The sequence below is a fragment of the Hyalella azteca genome, unplaced genomic scaffold (assembly GCF_000764305.2).
Source record: "Hyalella azteca isolate HAZT.00-mixed unplaced genomic scaffold, Hazt_2.0.2 contig4316, whole genome shotgun sequence".
NCBI lineage: Eukaryota > Metazoa > Arthropoda > Malacostraca > Amphipoda > Hyalellidae > Hyalella > Hyalella azteca.
Window position 1 is genome coordinate 336,695 of NW_025934536.1, and position 27,319 is coordinate 364,013.

A 27,319-nucleotide genomic window follows, 5' to 3' on the forward strand; every position below is an offset into this window, starting at 1 on the left:
ATCTGAAAATGAGCTCAAAGTGACTTGAAAAGTGAGCGCTCGGGCCTTTAGTATGCATTCAATATTTCTTCGTTTTGTGTGCCAAGCATTTTTGTGATGGTCCTGGGTCACGTGTGATGCCAGCTCATCACACAAGTTCCAGGACGTGCAGCATCATCACTTCATCGCTGGCAGCATCATCACTTCATGCAGCATCATCACTTCACGTGCTCCGTTCGACGGGGGAAAATTTACTCGGTCAAGAAGCGACCCGACTTCACGCCATGAGTTCCATGTTGTTTCACCTGAAGCTTTCAAGCCACTGGCGTCACACACACCAATATACTCCTTTTTGATCTTCTCAAAATTTTCAGTTGCCTGAATCATCTTAACCCAAGCACAAATATGGCTTACGTTTCCATGAACTTTTATTGTCATTACCAACTTCTGACATATTCCTTTCGAAATTACTCACAACTACCTCTAAAATACTAAGTTTATACAGACGCATAACCTGTGTCTGAATATTCTTGCTACTTTCACACAGACAAACAAACATCCATAACGTGTTACCAGGGTTTAAGTTGCACAAGGAACGGTAAGTAGAATGTCATCGTTAGCGCTCCGGTCAAAGGTGGTGATGTCTCTCCTAAATTAGGGTGCATGTCTCTACATTTTGACCATCGTTCTAAACGGCGTTGTGTCTGTTCTCCTGACTCTGCAGATTGCAGCGAGTCTTCTGCTTCTCACTGCCAACAAACCACCCCGGCAACCCCAAAATTAGGAGTTGTGTTCTCATCCTCGGTGGACACTTTTCCACCATGGAGGCCCCAACTGGAGAGTCCAACTCCTCCTTTGGGAGCCGCTCTAACGAATGCGATGAGGCGGCTAGCCTCTGCAAGAATTCAAACAAAATCAACCAAAATGGTCGCACGTTTTGGGCGCGTGGTGCGTCCCTCTCAACTGCGAGAGAGACGCCCCGTGCGAGAAATTCCTATTTACATGAAACTCCTAAAAAGAAAACAGAGACGAAAGCTGGTCACTTTAAACGGTATCCGAATTATTTTGGAGGCCGGAGACATGGGTTGGTCCGCGGGTGGTTTGTCGTGGCAGTCTTGGCCGCATCCATGCTACACCTTGTCCTGCCTCTCAACTATGCAAGTAAGTCATTACCTTACAAAGTGTGGTTTTATTCTTATATATTAATGTGAATTATATGACAAATGTGGTGAAATTTGACGAATATTGTTCGAAACGGCAATGCAAATGGAATGCTATAAATCGAGGAAAATATTTTGATTGAAACTAGACAAAAGATGTCTTGGACGATCGGCTGACGGCTCAAGAATTCCTTTCATGGCTTCTTTGGACTTGTGTTTGGCCAAGTTTTGTTTTTTCTCCCCTGTAAAGGCTTATCGTCTTTGCAACGGAACAAATGACGAAACTTTCCCAGTAATTCCTCTCATATTCGTTTCACAGGTTGTTAACGCCTCTGATAAGACAAGTGTTCGAACAAAGTTGGTACACATTAGAAATGAATACGTCTCGTGAATAGCGAAGCTTAGATCAAATTTAGTGAAAACTTCGGCGCGAATACGCGACGGAAACTTGAGAATTTTCGGTAATATTACAGCCTCTATAGGCTACAGCCCCAAGAAATTTTGACGAATAGTGTTAAGCAGCGTAGTTGATATTTTTGTCAGCTGGATAATTAATTAATGTCGTGCTTGTTATATTGAACGCGTTGAGCTTATTTCTCAGATCTATTAACAAGTCCAACCTGATGCCAATTGCCAAATAATCTCCCTGGAGTTTGGTACGCCCTTGAGATAACTGTAAAATAAAAGTTTCAAAATGCGTGATGGTTTGTGTCGAGATAATCTAGTTTGAATATCATCGAAGAAATAGTTGTACTAAATGCTAGAGTTGTCCGGCGAGAAAGTTGCCCGAGTTCTGCAGCCCCGCGAATTGTGTTTTCTCCGGAGAAAATGTGGATGACTTAACGGTAAGTTTCCTCATCAGTCTAACACTGTCTGTTTTAAAACTGTGAACAATGTATTACCTCCACTAGATAGGTTGCACTTATCTTGATTAGAACGTGAGAATCTTATAGCACCAACTGTTGAAATTAACTGATGAAAGTGTATGTATCTGAACAAATGAGTAACGCTTCCGAATGATCGCCTTTGTAATTTGGTCACAAAGTGAAATGTTCTGCATTATTTAGCGTGGTTATGTCGATTCCGTCAAGCAGTCCATCAGTGAGAATCATCACTGATTCTCAATCATCACTTATTCTTATACTTTATCATTATTATATTTATTATATTATACTTTGTTATATTATACTTATACTATACTATACACCTTAGAAATCATCATTTATTCAAAATACCACATCATGGAGGTATTTTGAATAAGCTTGCGGCCTTGGGTGACGTGAGATTTGTGGGGGTATTAAGTTCAACGAAAATGACTTTATATCGATGCAATTCTGTTGCACTCGCTATCCTTTTTAGTTTTTGCCAGGTGTCGTGGCTGGTTATTTTTGATAAGCAATGAGGTGATTGAGGATAAACTTGCCTGTAAATTGTACTACATGGGTCTGGATCTATACTTTCAAAAAAAGTTAAGAGATCGTAAGTTCATCAGCCAATCATTGACGGCCTTTCAAGCAAAATCTACCAATCATAGACAAGAAAATAGACCGTAAGTACTTACGTTCACTTAGCGAGTTTTGAAAGTATGGCCCCTGTTCACTGTTAATTACGTTATTGCATGAGAACTCGCTCAAGGTTATGCAATTAAAATTCGTTCTAGGTACAACGATAGAAAAAAAATTATTTACTCCTTACTAATTATTGTTGAACCATAAACCCATTGTGTATTGTTTTATCAGAAGAACAATTTTGGCCAGACACTGAAAGTGCTTGAATGCAGCACCTTTAAAATAGTTGAGTAGTTTCTCGGGAAAAATTATATATCTGCCTAAATTCTCACGTGGGATCAGCAGCTGAGTTTGATTGAAAATTAATTTATGGTCTTTTAATGATACCTCGATATTTCACAAGCTCCTAAGCCTCCACTCCACTCCGCTTTCATTAGCTGTCATTATGTCCAATAGCTGAACTGATCGTATACGCCAGATTAATAAATCTGGTGCGAGTTGTCACGTGTAATCTCATCCTTTCTTAGAAAAACCGATCTTCGTTATTCTGCTGATCGATTATACGCTGAAGATATAGTATACGAGTACGTATGGATGTGATTTAGATCCAGACATTTTATCCATTTTAAGGTAATTGTTCAACTTAGATCTCTTTTATTCTTTGATTTAAGTTCATCTGTTTTGGATGCAGATATTTTATCCATTTTAAAGTAATTTTTATTTTAAATCTCTTTTATTCGTTTATTTTTGATTGAAGTCTATTAAGTTTGAATCATGGTTTATCGATTAGACTTTTAATTTCTGTGAAAATTTACCGCTTTTTGCCTTATAAATAGAATCCCAAGTGTGAAACAGGATTATAACTATAATCATACCCGTCACATTCGAACGATTGACTGAGTAAATGTTTGGTTTTGTTTCCATGGTTTGTGAATAAACAATTAAGGCTATGAAGTCCAAAATTTAACTAATTTCGCTCTCTATTTTTTTTTATTTGACACAACAGGACATGTCAATATATTTAGTCTTTCTTTCATCTGCATGCAATTTCAAAGCAGTATATATTTTTATTTTATCTCGCTAGCTCAAAGTACATGCCAAAAATATGCTAGCAGTTCTTGACTCAAAATAAGGTTGGCTTGTTCCTCGATATTTGTTTACTTCGTTCGTTGTAGTTTGTCTGTGGCATTTCGGATTGAAGTTTTATTTGGTCGCTGCGGAGTGTTTGTCCTGCCTCCTTGCGTCGCAGGGAGGCAACAATAGCAGAGGAGCAGCACGCGCCTTAACCCGAGTGTCTTCAATTTGTACTCCGGTCGCACAGAGGCTCCCGCGAAATTTCGATGAGTTTATCTCGGTATTTTTCCTGTTGCAAATTTATCTTTTAGAGTCCTTGTTATATTAGAGGTCTGCCCTGAAATTTCGTATTGTTTAATTATGGCATTACCAGTTGTCAGAACATTATTTTTGCTGCTGTACGCTTTGTTTTTTAACCGACAATCCAGTCGAGTATCCTGGTGTCTATGTTTTTTCTTACCATTATATACATACTAATCTAAGCGCTCTTGCATGAAAACACGAAGGTTTTTTCCAGTTTATATATAATTTTTTTATCAAATTCCCTGCTGACCATTGGAGCTCTTTTTCATTCAGAACTAATTTCGATAAATTTATTTTCTTTCAAATCTTCATATTCAATGGTCCATCTTCCATGTACTCGTATATATTTTACTAACCATATTGTAACAAAAATTTTTATTTTGAAGTTCTCAACTAGCCATCTCAATTTCTGTTTGTGTTACTGTATAAAACAATGCACATGTGGTAATTTCGAATGGATTTGGTTTTCAATTTCGAAGAAACTTTATTTCTCACAGTAGTTAGTTCAGTTGAGTGCCAGCTAGTTCCTTATTTCCATTGCAGTCTGGTGCTATAAAAACTGACAATGACCTTTTAAGATGTCAATTTCTATTCTGACTAACACACTCTGCCATTAACACTTACAATGCTTCGTTTGTCGTCAGACGTCGTAGAGAATTTTTTGGATCGTTCTGATTCACTGGTAATTAAAATTCATGGATGTTTAATCTGATAACTTTTCCGTCATTCGCACATGGGTGGGCTCGTCTATCAAGGCTTAAAAAGCTATGATTTTTAGATGTGTCTTATCTCGTCTTGTGTTGTCGCCGGGCATTTTTCCATTATTGCTTTGAAGGACGGAACTTTTAGAGGCAAAAGGATCGTCAAATAGATTCGTGTTTCTGGTTTGTTTCCTTGCTGCGACCCCCACGCTACCTTCCTCCTCCTATCCGTCGGGTCAATTGTTTCCTTTTTCATTAGATTTCTTCGGTGGACATGAGAGAATCCTATCGAAATGTTGATATCAAATTTACTGATCGCCAGCTATTGGAAATGCGTTCTTTCCGGCGTGGACCTGCGCTGCCTCCAATGGCTGCGGCATCGAAACCGTGTTCTGGGCTCATTTAAGCGAGTGTAACTTCTTTCTTTCCACATTCAAACTGAAAAAGAATTCAGCTTTTTTAGATTTTTTGCTTGTTATTTTTTAACCCCTGTTGAATGTGATCTATTTATAACTAGCCCCTTAATTCGTTTTGACCTAGTTTATGTGATTTTTGTATCTCAATAGTAAGCTTTTTTTCTTATCATATATTTCATGTATCAAGGTTTCTCGATGCATTCTAGATTCATGTTATCCTAGATTGCTTATCGTGTTTTTTTTTGCAGTTTCAACTTCTTAATGAAGCGAAATCCCTTGTTAACTCATGCGGAATCCACTATTCTACATTCTCAATTATGTTAACAAACCTGCGCCTAATTTGCAATCTCTTTCTTATCTTATTGGTCACTTATTAAATAATTACTGCAGTGCTAGCTTTACATGACGAGTTGGGCGACTATCATCAATTGTTGAAATGATGAACTGCGAGCTGCAAGATTTAAGTCGAAATGAATAATGAACTGCGTCTTAATTACCACTAAAATCTTCCGCCTGCGGTTAATGTCAATTCTTCTCCTACTATTTTGGTACTTTTCGCTCATATTCCAAGTTGAAAGCTCATAAAGGAAGGGGTCGAATAATGTCGAAAACTCATTTCTGCCACATTCAAGAATCATTGACACTGCGAGCGCGGTTATTCCTCAAGTTTCTAACCTACAACCTAACAAAATTTAGAGTCGCCCCAGCTTCTGGTAACCCAAATCAGAAGCTGCCGCGTCTGTAAATTTTCACTGGGCACATGCGCTCTCAGCAGCAAAGGAAGCCTTGTTCGAGCTTGCAACAAAGATCAAATCAAGTGCTCTCCGAGCCGTTGTCGTTTGTTGCTGTCGTGTGGTCGTAATCGCGTCGCTATGATCGTCGCCACAACCAAGAGAAGCTCTGCCTTCTGCCACGCCACAATGCCGCTGTCCATCACAATCTTAGGCCGACTTCAGCGGCGTTTCTGGCTGCCTACAAAACACCTTAAAGTGACGTCGTCGTGTTCCCTTTAGCTCACAACTTCCTATGCTAGTCGACGCTGTCGAGAATATTTCAAGCCTTATGGAGTATTCGCGTCATTGCACATAAGGTGTGTGCAGTGTCGTTCAACTTCATTGCAATTTTATATGAGATTACGGTACTAGGTGATGTCTCGTTGACGCTTCCAATAGAATGTAAAATTCCCGTTATTTATTTTTTAAGATCTCGTTCTGATTTTTTTGCCGTTAATTCATGCGGACAAAACTGACTTCTCAAATGAATGATGCTTAAAAGACGCCCTGTATACTTCTGATAGAATTTTGGAGTGAGAGAATTATGAACGTTTTGCCTCAAGGTGTTCGTGAATTGACGAAACAGCGAAATTGACGAAACATACTTAAACTCTCTGAATTCCGAGTGCTTTGTTAAGCGTTTCGATAGGCTAAAAATTTGATTTTAAATTTATAATGCAAGTATTGAGGAGTGAGTTGTTTATGGGTTCTTTAGCAAAGTGAGAATGACAGCGTATATGACGATGATGAAATAACACCAACATTCATCTGAACGTAGAGAAATAGCGTGCATTAATTTCATAAATTAAGTTGAACGACGAAAATTACTGCAAATGACAATTGGTGTCAAGAACAAAAATTTGACGCGTGTCTCCAAAGGATATCGAGAAATGAATAAACCTGCTGTACAATAATTTATTCCTGTATATTTAATCTACGAACTGAACACGATCGCCCGAATAATAAATGAATTAACGGAGACGAACCATAAAAGGAACTAACGAACAATAAAAAAATCTGAAAACGGTGAAAAAATGTCCCAAAATATATACATGGCGGCTTTGAAATGTACTCAATAGGATTGCCGACTCATTTGACCTCTGTGATCACATTGATTCCAGAGTCTTGACCGCTAAACTCGCTATTGATTGTGAAGTTTAGTACGGCATACATTGCATGACTCCATTCATCTTCATTGAACCGCAACGCTCTTCAGTTACGATACGTCAGCGCGTGATGGCCAGCGATAGCAGAACGCACGCATTTAACTAGTCTTTGAAGCCTGAAGATATTATCATGTTACCGAGCCATTACGATTACTACTGCCATTAACTCTGCCTAATTCATATTATTATACTTCTTGACTTTACCTCGGTTTAAGTACTTGCGCACTACCCTGGAAGCGTATATGTGAGACGCACTTCCCTTGGAGCGTGTGTGCGATGACCTGTGATACAATTTTACATATTCAGGCTTTGATTTGTGACTCTTAGATTTGTGACTGTGACTTTGATATTTTACTCTTGCATGGGCTGATTTTTAGAGTTCTTCATACTTCGTGTTGCTCGTTGTTCTATTTGATGAACTATTATATAGGTGCTGAATTTCAAATGTTATGCCGACTCTATTCTTTTCTCGGATTTAATCTTACAGCAGTCACCCTCACCTAAAACGCACTCTTGAAGAAACCACATTCATACGCGTAATTTGTATTTTACTATGAACTTCTTACCCTTATAGTTACACTTCTTACCCTTACAGCCATTCATGCATCATTAATCCATCACCATATGCCACCGACTGGTTTTATAATGAATAAATCTACTCATTATGCGTTGTTTTCTTTTTTCTGTTTCTACTGTTTAACACACATGCGTTTTATTTGGGATCGATAGAATGAATCGGACAATTTGCTTGAGCTTTTGTTCTGTAATTTTTTCCGTGGTTCTCGATAGAATGAAAGGCTGTATTCTGAAGCGCTTACAGTTTATTTTGATGCTTTGACTGAGAGATATCCTGCTGCGTGGCTGTTGTCTTTGCAAACACTGGGCAATTTAGAAGCACTTCTGAAACAAGAAATTATTCTCGTGCAAACTACTCACTGTTGATGAACAAAACTTTACATCCTGAATTGAGTTACTCGCTCATTTCATATTCAAAGATCCATTCGTCTCTTGAATGGAAGTTTAGATTCATTTTCTCAAGCGACTACTTATGAACATGGATACCACTTATGAACATGAACTCTAGCAACTACTTATTAACATGGAAATGTTCATCTAGCGATGACCATTTCTTGTCATTTGGCAATCCTTATCATAAGTTGAGCGAAATCGGATCTTATTTGTACAATTATATGTACACGACTTGATAAATCAGCGGAAATTTATGTATGCGTTGTGTATACATCACATTTTGCTGCAGGCGGAGCACGTAAATGGTATTGTATGTGTCCAAATGCTGGCCATATTTATTTCAGGTATTGTCCAAGAGCTGCAGTACTCGTGTTTGCCTTCATTAGTCTCATTAGCGCAGAGTCTTTGTCCACTTTTTGGCCTATTGCTGGTACAGGGAATATCGTGCGTGTGCAAACAGCGCTGCATGCGTCCCACTTGATACATTAACCATTAAATATTTGCATTGGATCCTAAATGGCGCTCTTCTGAATGGAATCAATAAGTTCAGTTTGCTCTCTATTTTCATTATGCAACAGTTATATGTTCTAATTTAGTTAGCAAAGTCGAGTTTTTCTTGCTGACGTCGGACGCTGGCATACACAGACTAACACATTTGTTTTCAGTTAAAGTTCAATATATCGTCTCTTAGTTCATGTATTGTATTCCCTTCATTATTAATTTCTTAATTTATACCACTTGTTATTTCTTGTGATGAATTGTGTTTACTATTTTTTCTTGAGCATGTACAATAGTGTGGCTTATCCTCGTTATAAATCTTGAAATGTGTCAAAATTAATTCACAGTCCTTGAATACTATAATAAATTACTAAAATTACCACTGGTTGAAATTTTAATGCATTCTTTTATAAAATTTTTAATATGATATCAAAGTTTTCTGTCCTAACTAACTGACATCGGAATTTATTATATAGTTTTCAAAGCCTAAAATCTCCCAAAATGTAACGAAATTGTTCAACAAAAAAGTAACGAAATTCAAACGTGAACCAAAAATTACAGCTAAATCGAGAAGAACTGAGCCTGTTAACCCTCTACCGTCTGACAAGAGTAGCCTGTGATATATTTTCACAAGCCTACTTTCCAATAAGGAATATAGTGTACTTCCCAAAAAAAGATTATCCCCAATGATTATCGTGTGTGTTGTAGCTACAACACGACGACTTACCCCCAATGATTATCGTGTGTGTCGTAGCTACAACACGACGACTTACCCCCAATGATTATCGCAGCCACGACACGACGACTTACCCCCAATGATTATAATGTTTCCTCGTAGCTACGACACGACGACTTACCCACAATGATTATCATATTTTCTCGTAGCTACAACACGACGACTTACCCCCAATGATTATCATGTTTTCTCGTAGCTACAACACGACGACTTACCCCCAATGATTATCATGTTTTGTCGTAGCTACAGCATGACGACTTATATACTACTCGCAATTATTATCGTGGCTACAACAGGACGACTTACGCCCAATGATTAGCATTTTTTTCTCGTAGCTACAACACGACGACTTACCCCCAATGATTATCGTAGCTACAACACGACGACTTACCCCCAATGATTATCGTAGCTACAACAAGACGACTTACTCCCAATGATTATCATGTTTTCTCGTAGCTACAGCACGACGACTTACCCCCAATGATTATCGTGTGTGCGGTTGAGGGCAGTTTTATGGCTGTGAGCCACCATGTGTCCGATCATTGGCCTGCTGCCGCCCCTACTTTGTAGCCGATGACTCAACTTTACGACCACCTCTCATTGTTGTCCCGCACCGTCCTCCTGCCGCTTGTCTAGCCGACCGACGTTCCTTCATTGCCTGGTTTTCTTGGTGGCTTTGTAATTTTATCCCCACTAAATTCATCCGTGCATTCGAGTAGAGTTCTTATTATGAAACGGATTCCATTTGGTGATATTTTTATCGTACTGCGTGCGATTACTATTTCGGATAATTTAAATTTTTTGCTTTTCCTTAGGTGCCCTGCCACTGAGTGCCCTTATTAGAAGATTTTCGCGTAAATCGATAAACTTTTATTTATTTTAATATTAATTCGGGTGTAATGGTTTTGGTTATTCTATCTCATTCACTTATGATGTCTTAGGCATTTTATTTAAGCTCCACGCAAAATTTTTTACGGGTATTTCTTCGTGGCCGCGGCTCTAATCAAAATGACTGATGATGAAAAGAGCCTCATTTCTGTAGTTGTTTTTGCGTGCGTCGCGCAAGCCCTTCACTGTAATATTTCTTCTCCCTTGGTCTCTCTTACCATCACCCAATTCTGCATGTCTAAACGAAATATAGGTTAATTTTTTCATAACTTCTATTATGAATAATAAAGCAACATTTCGTAATCCCATGAAATGCTTTTGGTTTGTCCTATGCTTTTGGTATGTGCAAATAGTAAGCGGTCTCTGTTTGGGCGTTACATGATTCCATTAGGCTGTTTTGCTTTACTTTCTTGGGACTGCTCGCTCCTTCGTCGGCAATTGAGTGGACTTCGCACTTCAAAGTTGAGAATTAAGTGTAAAAGTTTGGCGACACTTGGCTTTTGAAAGTTTCTCCATTTGAAATTACTGAAGGAAAAAGGAACCGGCTTTGGTTATTTCTTCGGTGAGAACTGCTATTATTGCTATGAGCTAAGTAGCCATTTGGTGTTATGTGCACGCATTATTATGGCTGTGCTGGGCCGAGCAAGGATTGTTCCATCCCGTCTGGTGTCTCTGCTGTACGCTGTCAACTCTCGCAAACGCATCTCCTACTGCTTTTGCTGTGACTTCGTTTTGATGTTATAATAACAGAGTCTAGTACCTTGAGGTAAACGTGCTAGTTTTTTTTCAAAAATCAAATTATTAGTGCCCATTTAAAAATTCATAAAAGCCGTCAACGATGTGTGCGGCATTTCACGTGCAAATCAACATTTTATGTTGTCTCCATTTATTTATTTCATACAAAGCTGCGAGAGGAGTAAACTTCTCGTCTCTTGGCTCTCATTTTCTTGGTTGTTTATTCTCAATTAGATGTTTATAGTGCTGCTAAAGTTGTTCATCAAATGTTGGGGTTTTGTGAAGTACCTAATAAGCTTTCAAGCGGATTTGGTTTGTTAAGCTTTCATGCGGATTTGTTAAGCTTTCAAACGGATTTATTAAGCTTTCAAGTGAATTTATTAAGCATTCAAGCGGAGAGATACAATCAAGAGTTACAATTAAGAATCACCCTCTCCTCTATAGAGTTAAGTTTTCGACTCGTGTGTAGGTCTAAAGCTCCTTCAGTACCATTTCGTCGCCACCCGCCTTCTCATGTCGCTTATCCTCGTTCCGGCGCGTTCTTTTCTTGCAGGAAGTTGTTGAGAAAATCTGCCGCGACGGCGTTATTGCTTGTGGTTCCAGCATCGTCGAGTTTCGTGCTATTTCGACAAAAATTTCGTCAATTCAATTTAGTGTGAAGCAGGCTCAGCGTGAAGGATGCGTCCCGCCTATTGAGGCTAAGGCATGTGAAGAGGAGCACCTTGCCAGTGCACCTATTTTTAAACCGCTCTGGGTAGCCACATTATAATTGAGGTCCCGAATATTTGTGTATGTCAAGTGTGGTGGCGTTTCCAGTGCTCCAATGTATGATTACTTTACTCGAACTTTGCAGAGAATATGCTTACTAAGGTCGAACTTGCCTACCCGCATGACAGCTTGGTGGTGCATCTATAGTGCGTTTTTTGCTGCTTGCTTAGGGATTTGTTGGTGCTTGCATAGATATTTGTTGGTGCATGCTTGGGATTTGTTGGTGTATGCATAGGGATTTGTTGGTGCATGCATAGGGATTTGTTGGTGCATGCTTGGGATTTGTTGGTGTATGCACAGTGATTTGTTGATGCTTGGCGCTTGCATAGTGATTTGTTGGTGTATGCATAGGGATTTGTTGATGCTTGGCGCTTGCATAGAGATTTGTTGGTGTATGCATTGGGATTTATTGGTGCTTGCATAGCGATTTGTTGGTTCATGCTTGGGATTTGTTGGTGCATGCTTGGGATTCGTTGGTGTATGCACAGTGATTTGTTGATGCTTGGCGCTTGCATAGCGATTTGTTGGTTCATGCATTGGGATTTGTTGGTATATACGTACACGTCCACGTCCTGGAGTACGTACATGTATCGCGATTTGTTGATGCTTACGACAACTTGTTGCTTACCTGGTGATTTCTTGCTGTGGTATATTTTAATGAACAATACCTTGATTTTACCTCATGATTGGTTCGGTGTGAAATGATTGGCTCGTAGCCTCCCATGGATAATATATAAGGCGGGGCCAGAGTATACGTTTTTGTTTCGCGCGATCATGCGTCAGATTATTCAGGTGAGAAATTATCCGATTGCTGATTTTTTCCATAGGTTTGTTTTAGTTGTATCTCTTGATTGATACGCTTTAATGGATATGCAGTAACAGACTTAATCAGACATTTATTCAGATTCTCGAGATCTGATCGATTATCATTACGTCGACGCTTCGGAGCAGCTCAAGTGTCATACAGAAGCAACAACAGTCCAGAGAACGCGTGGGTCTGAGATACATTAACTATTCAAAAGTTGTCCTTGTGAACCTTCGACGTGCCTCCTGTCTATCAGAAAACCTACACGAACTTCGAGCTGTCCCTCCCTCTGACGCTCCCTTCAGGCGAACTGCATATATCCCAGTGAAAATTTACAGACGCGGCAGCTTCTGATTTAAATTACCAGAAGCTGGGGTGACTCTAAATTTTGTTAGTGTGTATACTCGACCCCCGGTAGCACATGCATCGCTCAGAAAAATTGAAGAAATTTGTTCAAATAGCGATGCACTCCTGATCATTTGTGTGCTACTCTGACTTAGTTTATCCGGGAAAAAGAGGCATATATCAATGCTGCTTGCAAAAATTGCGTTACATTTTGGACATAATGACCCGGCATTTCTCTGAATGTGTGAACGGCGATATTAGTCTTATAAGCTAAGCAATTGCTCCAACTTGATAATGATGTAGCATTGGAGCGACTCCCTCGTCAACCAGAGATTCTTCTTCAATTTTTCAATAGCTGATCCGTTGTATTTATAACAAGTGAAGTAATTTTATGAGCTATTCATTGTTTTTTTGAGGCCATTGCACGCATTTAGCAACCAATTACCAAACCGCTGCCCGTCTCAGTTCTGACTGCGCGAACAAACTTGCTTGTGTTTACATAGTTCCTAGAACAACCGCTAATTTTGTATTGCCTTTTTTTTCTCCATTTTGCCACCTTTTTATTGCGTATGAGAATGTATTAGCAAATAATAAGTGCGGCCGAGACTTTGGTCTGATTGAGGAGCAATGCAGCTATGCTTCTTTCGACTGCCACTATATAAATTGCGATAGTTTGGTGTATCCAGAGACGTCCCAACTGTAGTCTCATTGTTCTGATTTGATGCTTATAATGAGCATTTATTTGCTAGGTAAATGATTATATTTTTTAATACTCTTGAAATACGGCACCATTATTTTTCACTACTTGAAAATTCATTGTCAGCATTACCTACAGGTAAAAAACTTGGATTTAAATTGTTTCAATACAAGCCCGAATTACAATTATAACTATAAAAATGACTGAATTTGGTTCTGCTATGTTATTCACAATGTTTAGTTGAGGGCCCACGTTGCAGATTTGGTTCAAGTGTTGAACGAAATTAGATGTCAGTAAATTTTTCTCGTGTGTGTCACTACAGGCTTAGTAGACATCAACAGAGCTTACTAAGATTGCATGTCAACTTTAGGCATCCTCAATGGCACCGAACTTACTTCTTATTCGGCTCAGAGGCGTCAGTTTGACGATCAATCTTATCCTGGATCATGTCTTAATCAAAACCCGAGGCTCTGTCGTCATTCAATCTCAAAGTGGAGGCGAAAGATTTTCTATTTTGAAAGAAGATTTGAAACGAATTTTCATTTTACTGTCGTTTTGCATCTAGTAGATAAAATAATCCTAAAATAAAAACCAAATGTTTTAAGATCGCTTTGATTTCTTTCACGACAAAAGATGAGAATGTTTGCAGTGACTTGTCTTTTTCTTTCTACGAGAAATGATTTATCTTGTGCTTTAATTCTAGGAAGCATCTTCATTTTCGATTGAAAACAAGCACTCTATTGATGTTCTTTCCCGAGAATTTCAGAGCTGACTCTGCTAAAGAAGAGTCGCTCACCGTATGGCGACTTCACTATAACACGTGCACTCAATCTTAACTTTATCGGACTGCTGCTCTAAGGCAATAAATTATCCTGGAGCTGATTTGCCTGCCTTTCCTTCAGCAGTGACGTCTGTCTAGCTGTCCGCTGATGCTCCTTCATAATGATGTCGTGTACAACATCATTATGAAGGACTCCTTCGTGTCGTGTACGCATCTGCATTACAATTCATGAACATATCTCCTAACTATCTTGCATTCATATGCACTTTACTAGTACTTTCAATGTTTTTTTTTACCAACGAGCAATAAAAGCTCAGAGGCTGTCATTAAGCCGTGCAATTGTTCGATATCGCTTTTTTATGACTCGTTAGCGCGTTTGTCTGTGTTGATTGGTGTCGAGATACTCGAAAGCTTTAGCATTTGATGAACAATAATGCAGCTTATGATTGTTGGTTCTGCTAAGTTTCAGGGATTATTCCTGGCATTTTTCTCTTTGTTCATCGGGTTTCGAGTGACTTTATTTTTATTTATTTAATGTACTTTTGTGTAATTAGTGTTTGAGTTTAGTGTAGTTGAATTCGTTTGAGGTTATAGCTTTCTTTGTGTTTATGCAAATACAATTTTGAGAGTATATCAATTAATTAATGCGTGGTCATAAAATTTATATCTTTATTCGAATTATACTATCGAGTTTGTTAACATTGAATGCGTGGTTAGTAAGTCGTTGAAGTAAGTCGTTCTGGCAGATGCCCCCTCTATATATAAAATTGGTCTGCTTTTGCTATAATAAACACTAAAATTATAACTGTTTAGTGGATCGCTTAGTGCAATTAAAAAATTCTGTGCCTGAATATTTCCTAGTCCCACCTCTAACTGTGCCCGTCTACCTTTCGAATAAGTGAATTCCCGCCCAAGTATGCAGTCGTTAGTGGGGGTATTGAGAAGTTTTGTTTAGATGGTGAATTTGTGTCAGCGACCGATGGTGTATCTAAATTTGTGGTGCGACTGGCGAGACAAGCGTGTCCCTGGTCGCTCCAGCGGCGCTGCTCATGTTTAAATTAGCAGTTGTCTCTTGCGCCACTCGACAAACCATTGCCACTACTTTGCACTCCACATTTTTTCTAATAAAAACTATTTTTCGTCATTTTTTGCGTGGATTTTTTATTTTCCTCTCTGGCTGGGCATTACCGAGGTTTAAAGCTATAAGGTTATTCTTATGCCCGAATTTGGGTTCATTTCATCCTTCATTGCATTGGCTTCACAATTTGACTGCCGTTTCGTATTTTGTTAAAATATCAAGTATTACGTCCTTTATTAATTTGAATATTTCACTTTGTGGCTGATAATTCCTGTCACAATGTCAGTAATTACGTATTATGTTAAGGAAAGTGCTGAAATCACTGGAAGTGGAATATGAATTATTTAGAAACAGCAATTTATTGTAACTGAAAGTTAACATTTATCCTTGAAAATTATCAAGTTCACACTGATTAACCTTTTGAAATTGTGTTTTCATTCCTCCTTGTTATTTGTTTTTAGCGCATTTTCTCATTTATTGGAAAAATGGCGCTATTGTGCTCGCCATGTCCGTCTGTCTGTCTGTCCGTCCGTGACGTCACGTTTTCGTCGACGAGAAAATGCGCTCTCTGTCACTCACTGCAGTGAGTACCGAGTTATATTTTTTCATTGTAACGTTCTTGAGGTTACTTTCCCTGGCAGTCCCCGCCAAAAACGCCTTCCTCCTGCCATAAAGCCGAGAAAGCTCGTGCCTTCATTCGCTAGCTCTGATGGCGCGTCGCTACATTTTTCAGGCATTGCAAACGATTTAGAAGATTCTCCTCCGCCGTTCCATTAATATTTCAGCTATCCATTTTCTTTGGAAATTTTTGAGGATATTGTCCCAAGGCTAGAATGATGCACTCAAAGGGCTGCCTAAAAACGTCGCTGTTGAACTGTTTTCTATACGTCTTCAAGAGCTGAATTTCTTTGCCTCTTCAAGAGTTTAACTCGAGTTATCAATTTATCGTCATAAAACTAATAAAAAATACCGAAATGTGGTGTATTAAAGATTATTTATACGAATTCACGCGTTTAATCTGATTTACTCTGTTAGTTAAGCTACGTAATTCATGTTTATATTACGCGGACTGTTATCAATAATGTCGTTACGAGTTCTTTCTCAGGAAATAGGATAGCAATTTCACTAAGTAACAGCTCAGACTAAACCATGTTTTCTAATCGATACGTTTTTTCTACCATTTCATCGAAACGTTGTGTGTGGTTTAGTTTTGTACTCATTACTAGTTGTGTAGACGTTTTAAGTTCCATGACAAGGTTTTCTCAACACAATAGCCGTTGTGTGACGCGTCTTGCGAAAAAGAAGCTTCGCGAGCAAAATAGCAGGGAGTGTTGTGAGGCGTTGCCAGCCTCTGTTGGCCAGTGACATTTTTACTCGAGCGCACCTCGCCTCTTTCTCTTCATTACGGCCTAACTGAAGCTGTCGCTCCTTCTTCCCCCTCATCGAGTTGCTCTCCTAGAGCGTGTCATCTCGCGGTCACTCTCCTTCCTCATCCAAGAAACAAGCTCCATCTCAATCCTGCCGACTTGAACTATTCTCCCGTTAAGAAGAAACTCACTTTCCTCCTGGATCTAGCTCTCTTGTTCTCCTCCAGAGACCCCGCTCACCGGGAGTTGAGTGTCATCTCCACGTTTTTCATCTGCTAACAGCGACACGGGTCTCCACTCTAGCCTCCGTCCTTTGTGGATACTTGACTGCCACCCGTGCCGAGCCTCTGGGAGTCTCTCGTGAGGAAGCAGTACAATGGTGCGCACTCCTTGTGTCCAATCAAGTGTAAGCTGCCCGTCCTATTCTTGCTCCTTGGCCTGATATAATGCTGTCGTCGTCATGCAGCTACCTTATATACTCCATCTGCCACGATTGCTTCTGAAAATATGATTCGTGCTGCTTTCTCTGGCTACCTTTCAGTCGTTGGTATTTGCTTTGAAGGTCACCGCTTGCTTACCCAGCTTTTGGAATTCGATTTATCGGACCCACTTCAAGTTGCCTTTGCTGCGTGGCCAGGAATTCCTGGCGGAACACATCAGTGCTCTCTTTGAACAGTTCCATGACTCGTAGCCTCCCATGGATAATAAGGCGAGGTCAGAGTATACGTTTTTGTTTCGCACGATCATGCTTCAGATTTTCGTGTTGAAAAAATTCTATCTTACGCCAGAAATTAGCCAACTGTCTGGTGATTCACATATTCCAGCTATTTTTCTGTTATTTGTTGAGCTGTCATTTAATAACAAATTAATTGAGAGCTAAAAATGACTCGTTATTTTTCGATGACCTATAGCCTCCGATACATCAAGTGAACGTCTAGTATTTAACGGTATTACAGCATAATTTTACTATTGACCACCTTTTCCTTAAAATCGTCATTGTTGTACGTTTATCCGTATGCACTAAATGCTCGTATACCAAATACTCGTCGTCGTATGTCCGACGTAAACAACGACGACGTTTGCAGAGCTAAGCCCTCTTCATAATATCTTTACGGTAGATGTCACTCGCATGTTTTTAACGTAAATATTTGTTGGCATTTATTTTTGCAAATTCTCAATACAATTTTTGTTTGGAATAATAACGGAAATTGTGTCGTTATGAGCCGTGTATCGAGCTAGTGGAATAGCACGCTTATGTCGCTCAAACGTCTTCCATGAAAAGCCTCGCTTGGAATCATAGCCTAATGCCTGGCTCTATTTCTCACTTGCATCTTCAAAATACACTCGCTTAATATGCTTTAGAGCCTCGGCTTCCTCACTTACAAGAACATCAGAACCTGAACACTGCATGGACTACGATGCTCTGACGCTGACGACTGTGTCTGAGTATACTAACACTTGAGGGAAAATTTATTAGAAAATGTAATTTTCTAGTCCGAATGTTATAGATAAAAAGAGAAGCGTGCAGTGTGCTAGGTATTGTTGATTATCGATCACTGTGCACATGATTGCTTTATCATTTAATCCTGGGAAATTATTCTCATCATCTGATTTGGTTACCGTGTTGATTCATTTGTGCAACCTCTAATGAAGTCGTGCAATTTTTTTTCTGAAGTGTAGAGTTGAACACCGATGACCAACTGATTTCTTTTATAATTAGCGTTGCCTTTATTTTAGTGCAATATGAAATAAATTTGCATAACGTACCATGCCTTGTATTGAACTCTGTTATTGCGTATTTTTCTTGTTGTTTTGATCTCATAAAAGAAAATTTACGAATCTGAAATATTCTGTGAAATCTTAGGATAGATCCTCGATATCTTTTTCAGAGTCATTTATAGATACGTTTACCTGACCGTGCAAATGCGCTTTCTAGTGGTTGAGAATTTCAGCATCCAGGTCATTTTTTAGTTCTTTGTACCTGGGAGAAGTTCAGATTTTTATTAAAATTCTTGCTGACCGCAAGACTTCATCTGAGAATTCTTTACGCCCTTCCTCAATCGCATCCGATTTCTGGAAATTGACTTCGGTAGGGCAGAGAATGCTTGCTTGCTGTACCTAGACTCTATGATTAAATACCTATATTTCCTGTACATTCAGCTGTCTTGAAGCATGAGTAATTCTGATCACATTTGTTAGTTTGAATGAGGATTCACATTTCAGTGAGATGCCATTCATTCGCCATAGTTATGGAGAATGAATTGACGGTCCACATTTGAAAGCAAAAACTATACTTGTTTTTTACAAACTAATTTACACGTGGAACTGTTATTTAAAATCGCCATGGATTAGTTATACCAATGAATTAATCAATTCATGTAGATGAAAATAAGTTCAAATTTACATGCTAGTAATTACACCTTTTGGGCTTCTACAATAATGCTGTTAACGCTAAGTTAACTCCCACGAAAAGCTGTATATTAAAAAGCGTCTTCGTATTTTTATCGTTTTTTCTCAAATAGATTTTTCATGTTGAAATAACTACTAGAACTCGATAAGAATAACTACGTCACATCGATATCTTTCTTGTATAGGTCAGTTTTGCAGTACGCTTAAGAACGCTTCTTCGCAGTCTTGCCGAAACTCTATTTTAAAATTTTTTAAGTCAGCTTCCGACCTTTAGCGGTTTGGCGGAGAATAAAGTTGGTCTGATATGTGCTAACGTTTTTTATTATGGCAATCATAAGGAAAGTTTAGGCCATTTGTATGAAGGGTCACGTAGTGCGGTGCAGAATATAAAGTGTGCGCTCGATATCCTCGTGCCTCACTCTTATTGGAGCTAACTGTCGGCGCCACAAAACTTTCCTGAAACCTCAAACTTGTTTTGCCTCAAATTCACTGAAAAAATGAATGAAGTATAGACACAGAATCTCTTCGAAACCTTCCCTATTGTGTTCAAGGGTTTTATAGTTTTTTTTTTCTTAAATTTATGCGCTATTATGAAGAGTTTTAATGGAATCTTATGGATGCATTTGAGAATTTTTGCGGTTTTTATAAAATATTACTAATCCAAATTCTTAAGAATCTGTAATAACCTCATACTTCAGCCCTTTCTGGAGAATACTTACTGGTATAATAAAGGAAATTGAATAGTCTAAAATTTGGATAATTTTGCTTTTATAGTTTGTGTAGATCTGAATTCTTGAAACTTTTTTGTACTTGCTTGCTTCTATAGTATATTCATAAACTATTCATTATTCATATATTCATAAAAAATATGCCAAATTCTGAAAAGACACACACTAAACGACTATATATCGACTCCTTACGTCAATAATATCATTAATGTGATTGAACTCCAACTACCTAATTTCGGTTTGTGTTTCTTAATTTGCATATAGGGCGTGAAACTATTCTGTCCTAAATCTTGTGTGAGAAGTTACATAATCGTTTTCCTGTTCCTAATACTTCAAATTTCCTTAAGAATCCTTCAAATGAGAGTTAAGTTTAAAAGTACAGCATTATTTCCTGAAACGCTTTAATCTGGATGAAACGTTGCATGTATCTCTTTACGCCAACGCGTATCTTGCGAGATTTAACAGAATTTGTTCTGAAATTTCTGAGCGTAAAAACGCGGCTTTCCTTGTTTCTTAGACATGAATAAAAGTTATATTTCTTATGTCGAACATTGCTCATGAAGACTCCGTTAAGCCATGACTAAGCTTCTTGATCTACGTTCAGCTCAGAAAGCTTTTAAAAATTAAGTCCACATTTCTTCTGGTCGCTTGCAATGTTACATGCCTCGTGTTACTCTACTTTTAGGGCTTGTACGTGAGGAATTTTTCGGCTATTTGGAGAAAAAATTCGAGCTTATAAGGAACGGGCCCCATGATTCTTCAGTTTAATGCTGGAGTGCACGGAAGCTGGAATGTATCATATTCAATGTGCTGATGGAAAGCGTGCGCTGCTGAAAAAACTAGTTTCTGACTGACCCATAGGAGGGAGCAGTTGTAAGCCAAAAAGACTACATATGGCGAAACTAACTATGCACTGTGAATATAATATTTGCCCGGTGATTAGGGCGAAGCCTGACCATATAATTAATTAAACGTGTTCCATCAAGTCTCGCACATTTTTCTTCAGGCTTCAGAACTGGTGCTGTCAAAAAAACAAGTCCGAACAAACGATAGTTTGGTAAGGTGGTATAAATGTACATTGGTTCTCCATTGTTGCTGGAACGTCAGTCTCACGGACCACGGAACCGAATATCGTAAGGTTGAAAAAAATTGGAATCTCGCTAGCGTTGAAATGAGGTAGTAAAGTGACACTCAAATAAATGAGTGCAACTTCGTCCAAATAACGACTTATTTTGCTTTTGTGGGTCATCCTGACCTAATTTTACCTGGAAAAAGGATGCATAAATGCTACATGCTAGAAGTGTCAGCGTATGAACACTATGACCCATGCATTTTTCTGATTACAGTACTGCGACACAACAATTGCAATTGACGGTAGAGTATGAGAAAACTATTTATCTTTCTGTTACACACATGAACATGAAATAAGTCGTTTATTGAATCTATCTACTAAGGACCTTGCTCCAGTCCAACGAGGTTCCTCTCGTTAGAAGACATTGGGGTTAATTATGGCTTCTAATATGGCACCGTTCTCGTATCTTCTCGTATCATCTCTCGATTGTGTCAAGCCTATCCTTCAACATGGAGCGGCTGAGTTGTGGGGGTAACTAGGGAGCGTTGGTTGCAGCTAGAATGATTTAAAGGCAGCCGCTTGCCGGTTGTTCTATTCTGTCACCAGGCCAAATTTTCAAGAATTATTTGAAAGTACATTAGAGGGAGAAGCTAAGTGAAAGGAAAAGCAAAGTTAAATTAATTCTAGGATTGAGTGAAATTTTCCTGCGACTTTTAAAAAATATCAGTATTTAGCGAAAGGATTGAAGCAGAGCTGTTGCTACGTTAAAATAATGGTGTCTGCCTTCTCAATATCAAATTGAGACCAAAAATGAACTGGATAACGAAGCGTACATATAGCAAGTACTACGATGTGAAAAGGAGAGGTCGCTCTAACAAAACCAAGATTGCCTTTCGCACTCATGACTGGAGCAATGCAACATCTTCGTGTTCGTTACCACTTATCTTAATCGAGAAACCTACTCAAAAATCTCTACCAAATATTAATGAGTATTTCTAATGTCTTGCAACGAATATGATATTCTAGTGAGCTGTCTCCTTGTCTCGATTTAGATTGTTTAACACTTTCTGTTTAATATATTCACCATTCATTTTTCGATGCCTCAGGTGACTCATTTGTGACCGAGCAGTATTTTCTTTACATGGATCTTTGAAAGGTCGTGCTTTTTGTGTCGCGAGAACCAAAATGCAAAGAATTAATACAGCGTTCGCTGGCAAAGCTTTTTTCTTTGGCCGCAACGTCGGCTGCGTTCATTCCACTTGTGCTGGCAGATGAGGTTTCGCTCTAAAGAAATATAGTGTATCATTTTCAAGTGTGCGAGGCCTGATGTTAAAAGAGTGAGCTTCCAGGTCGGCCTTGGTTTTTGAATACGTGCGACCTGCATTTTGTGTTTCAAGCTTTGCAGAAATATGTGTGCTGGCCCAGCTGCAACATAGTGAGCATGCAAGCTGGTATAAGCGAAAAGAGCTGATTCAATGTAGCTCCAAAAAATAAAGGTGGCTTAACTCTTACCTTTTGATGTTTCACTCGCAAGTTTGTGCGCATCATTTCCTGCGCCTTTAACGTATATTTTGAGGAAGTTTTCCCTGAAACTCTGGATTTTTTAGCTCGACTCCCTGGTCGTAAAAGTTTAACCACGTCCGCGTAACAAGACATATAGATTTTTTTTCTTTGTCTATTTTCTTTGCATATTAGAGCATGGACCCCTTAATATCTTCGAACAATTGTACTCCTTTATTTCAGTTTAATGTTGTTTTATTGTGGAACGACATTATCTTATATATTTCTCTCTAGAGTTGTTTCTCATATTTCTTGGTTGTTTGAAACTTAGTTCTTACTAACAAGATCTTTTCCTCGTTAGTCTTGTCTTTCAAAGTTCCAAGACATACGAGCGTCTTTGCATAACAGTATAAAAGGCATTTTTCGATGCTTCATCTCGTCTGCGATCTACGTGCAACGCACTCCGAATACAGAGGGTGTTTGACACAGTTAATTCATGCTATATGATGTGATTTTATTTACTTCCGAATATTGCCTTTAATGCGACATGACTTCACGACACAAGGGTTCTACCCTAAATTCATTACTATAACAAAAGATCTTGATCCGAATATGAGGTACCGGTAATCGGTCTCATATTAAGGGTTTCAGTTAGCACAGAATTACATGCGACGCAATGAGAGAGTGAGAACATGCAAACTGGTAACATTGTTGACAATATTGACATAATGTACATGTGCGTACTTCGCTCATGATTGAACAATGAATAAATGCCCATGCATTTAAAACATGCCTAATTCAGCATTATAGATTTAAATTGTGAAGTAAGAGAATATCTTGTTTCCAACCGCATCTTACCATCTCACTTCAATTAAATGACACTTCTTCAATTACGATTCTAACTTCTTAATGGACGTCAACGATGATCTCCCTAAGAATCGTGTGCTTATCATAAATCGCGTCTTTCATACAACTTCTCGCCATCACTTGCAACAATGTATCACTCATTACCATACTTCGCACAATCTTATTCAAACACAATAATGTGCGTTTCAAGGAAACGCGCTGCTGTGGCATCACTAGTAACGCTGCATTACTAGTTGCGCTGTGTTACTACTAGCATAGTGCTGCGTTACTAGTAGTGTAGTGTAACTAGGAGCACTGCATCACTAGTAGCGCTACAACACCAGTAGCGCTACCTTACTTAATTAATTCCAGGAACGCTACATCACTAGTAGCGCTACGTTACTAGGAGCGCTACATCACTAGTAGCGCTGTTATACTAGGAGCGCTACATCACTAGTAGCGCTGCGTTACTAGGAGCGCTATATCACTAGTAGCGCTGCGTTACTAGGAGCGCTATATCACTAGTAACGCTTCATTACTAGTAGCGCTACATCAGTACTAGCACTGCATTACATAAGTTTTGAACGTTAGTTTGGTCGACGCCCTACACCGAGAGCCAGTGTTGGGTTAGGTAGAGGCGCTCGCCGCCACCTCATTGGTGTGGATCACATCACCCGCAACTCTATACGAGAGCCATGATCTGCTTCCATCATCTCACAATTTCTCCTCGTTCTCAGCGAAAGAGCTTCCATAAAATTCGCATGCGTTTCAACAGAGTTGGCTCTATGCCGTGCCAAATTGGCGCGAGACTTCGATGGCAGCTCGTAAAACTGCGGCCATTTCTGCTCGCTTGTGAGCTGCTGCTCATCTTCGACTCGTTTGCTGTTTTTGCTGTCATGAAAAGCATGAGTAGCTTTCTCTTCTGATATATAATAAATGTAAGAGTCATATTATAGGGTCCGGAAAGTTCGAGCGCACATTTCTTCTCTTCGTTTTGCCAAATTAAAACTATGTTTTCGATGCGATTTTTTCTTTGTTGAAGCGTCATTCTGAAGTTCGTACAAATTTTAGTATCCTTCAATGCAGCAATCATGTTGGGTCTTTTTTTATGGAGTACAAATAAGTGAAAAGGTTATTATGGACATTGCTCTTACAAATTTTAATTTTATATTTAATAATTTTTATACGAGCAATAATGCTAATTTATGATCCGATGGTTTAGAGACAATTGACTTTGAAGTTAACAATTCGCTTAATCATGAGAGTTCTTTATGAACCTCAGCTGGTTAAGTGAAATTGTGTTTGTTTTTGCCTGAAATTTAGCGCCAGAAAAAGAAAATGAGTGTCACGAAGTACATTATAATCTCAAAACGTCCGCCATTCTTCCAGCGAAAATTTACAGGCGCGGCAGCTTCTGATTTGGATTACCAGAAGCTGGGGCGACTATAAATTTTGTTAGGCTTCTTTCGAGTTCATGAAGTGGTAGCTGCAACGACGATGCCAGCGGTTGCGGTGACGGCGGGAATATGGCTGTCTTGTTTGTAGTGATGCTTCACGTAAAATTTATTTTATGAAGATTGTAGCTGTAAAGCTTTGCTTTGACGACCTTCCAATAGAATTTTATGCTGAGCTTCAAGGAGGTTTTCCAGTTCAGCTCTGTGAAATTTTAGTGTTGGTAAGAATATAATATTATTAAACGAGCCGATGTCTCTAAAGTTTTAAACCACAGCTTTGTCTTCCATATCACGAAGCGGTGGCTAGTTACGCAGTTGTTTCTTGAGCTACCATAATCTTATTTTTTCCCTAAGTAATATTTAAAAAATTATCGTATATTGTTTTCATTCAGTTGCCCACTCGTGAATAAAAATTATTGATCTGTTTGGGGAAAATCTCAATTATCCATGGATCTGTGAATGTTCGTGTAATTCTGGATTTTTGTTAACGTTTTCATTGCAGTTATTGTAACAGATATTTAAACTTTCACGAGCAGGTTTGTAGTTTGCTCTGAATTTCACGCGTAATAACGCCTTTTTGTTTAGTCGAGCCCCTGACCGAAGTTGTGATCGGTTTTGGCGGGCTGTTTCGTCCGTGGCCTCGTCTGCCGCGCTCGTCTCCTGTCTAAGTTATGCATCAATTTTATGCCCCAACTTTGGCCTTAATTTATATGTTGGCTGAGTGCAAGATTAGTTAGACGAGCCTGGGCTCGCTCAAGGTGGAAGCTTCCGTATTGTATACTAGCGGCATCTGTTATTCTGGGTCCAGAATGCTGCGTGTACGCTGCAGAAATGCATGGTATGCTAGCGTGTAGAGTGCGAGTTCTTGCGCTGCAGAAATGCATGGTATGTTAGCGTGTAGAGTGCGAGTTCTTGCATACGAGTTCTTGCGCTGCAGAAATGCATGGTATGCTAGCGTGTAGAGTACGAGTTCTTGCGCTGCAGAAATGCATGGTATGCTAGCGTGTAGAGTGCGAGTTCTTGCGCTGCAGAAATGCATGGTATGCTAGTGTGTAGAGTACGAGTTCTTGCGCTGCAGAAATGCATGGTATGCCAGCGTGTAGAGTACGAGTTCTTGCGGTGCAGAAATGCGTGGTATGCTAGCGTGTAGAGTACGAGTTCTTGTATGGAAAGCTCAAATATGATGATGATAGTAAAGCAAGTGATGATGCTCTTATGATCTTCCATCATTAATGGTAGGTAATGTTTTTCCGAACACATAGGAATTATCAGAATTTTCTGGTTAGCTAGCGTAGAATATAAGACAATCATTCAAAGTAACGCAATGTTTGTAAATACGTTAAGAAGAAATTAAATTGAGTTCAAGGTAACCGTGATCGGCATGGAAATAAAGGCAACAAGGGACGACGCAAGACCAACAGCAGCAGCAGCCCACGACCGCTGTAAGGCAACACTGGCAACTGTCTCATGCAAATTGCCTAGAACGCAGCCTCCAGGGCTATTTTGCTGCGGGCCAAATTGTGTCCAGTTGACCTGGTGTGGCGCTCTCGGTCGACCCGACGAGTGGTGTGTGTTACAAACGGCCTCTTTGGTGGTCCTGCCTCTTGTGCGGCGTTCTGCATAAGCCATTCTTACCTACAGCCGTAAAGCCTACGTGTTGCCGTTTTATCACCACTATCATTAAATTTTCCTTTATTTTTTTTGGGGTTCCGGTTTATTATTTTGCGTTCCGGTTTCTTATTTTGCTTTCTCGCTTATTTTCTGACGAAAAACATTTATGGTCTCGCAATATTTTTTGTGGATTTTTTTCTCTATCGATGCTATTCCTTGATGTGTTTGTAAACCTTTCAACTCGATGATCTCTTTTTTTTCTGCTTGCTTGTAAATTTGCGTTATTTCCCTCAAGTTTCTCCCTTGAAATATTTTGTGATTCCAGTTGCCTTATCCCTGCAGAGTAACTCTTCACTTCTCGTAATCTTAAAATGTACTGATATTCAAATTTTCATCAAGACATCTCCCGAAGAAGGGGAGATTCAAGAATTTTTGTTCGGTACGCTGCATTCCCTCGATTTGATTTTCAACTCTTCAACAAAATTTCAACAATACTTTCTCGGTTGTGAGGGCGAGTCTAACTGAAGCTGTCACAAACTTCATGACGCGGCTTAGAATTATTCTTGCTCATGCCGTATTTTCAGGGCGCTTTTGAAATGCAATTAATTTATTGTGTTTTTCGAAGTGATACTATCGAAAAGATGGATCCATGCCGGGAAGCATATTATTTTGCGTTGTCTTGTTGTTTATCGATTTATTCTCATTATTGGAATTACAAAATTTACTCCTTGGATTTCAAACTTAACTTCTGTTGTCGATTTGGTGTCAAGAGTCTTAAAATTTTCTTTCGTTTATAAAAAATTCGTTCGTTGAAAGCTTTATAGAATTGGTAGATCTAATTGTACCAATTCGCATGACCGATTCAAGATTAAATTTGAAGTAGGATAAACTATTAATCAAACATACTTTTTCGCCCTCTGTGATGATTATAAGGTTTTTGATAATATTCTCC

At 39.0% G+C, this 27,319-nt stretch overlaps 1 protein-coding gene across 1 annotated transcript in view; it reads left to right on the forward strand.

Annotated features, from left to right (window-relative positions):
• The window catches only part of LOC108682264 (tyrosine-protein phosphatase Lar), a 340,083-nt gene that overhangs the window by 146,753 nt on the left and 166,011 nt on the right, over window positions 1–27,319 (forward strand). The window contains exon 2 of the mRNA XM_047879960.1: window positions 704–1,140. Coding sequence (XP_047735916.1) covers window positions 801–1,140 — 340 coding nt within the window. The 5' untranslated portion in view covers window positions 704–800. The remainder of the gene's footprint in view (window positions 1–703; window positions 1,141–27,319) is intronic.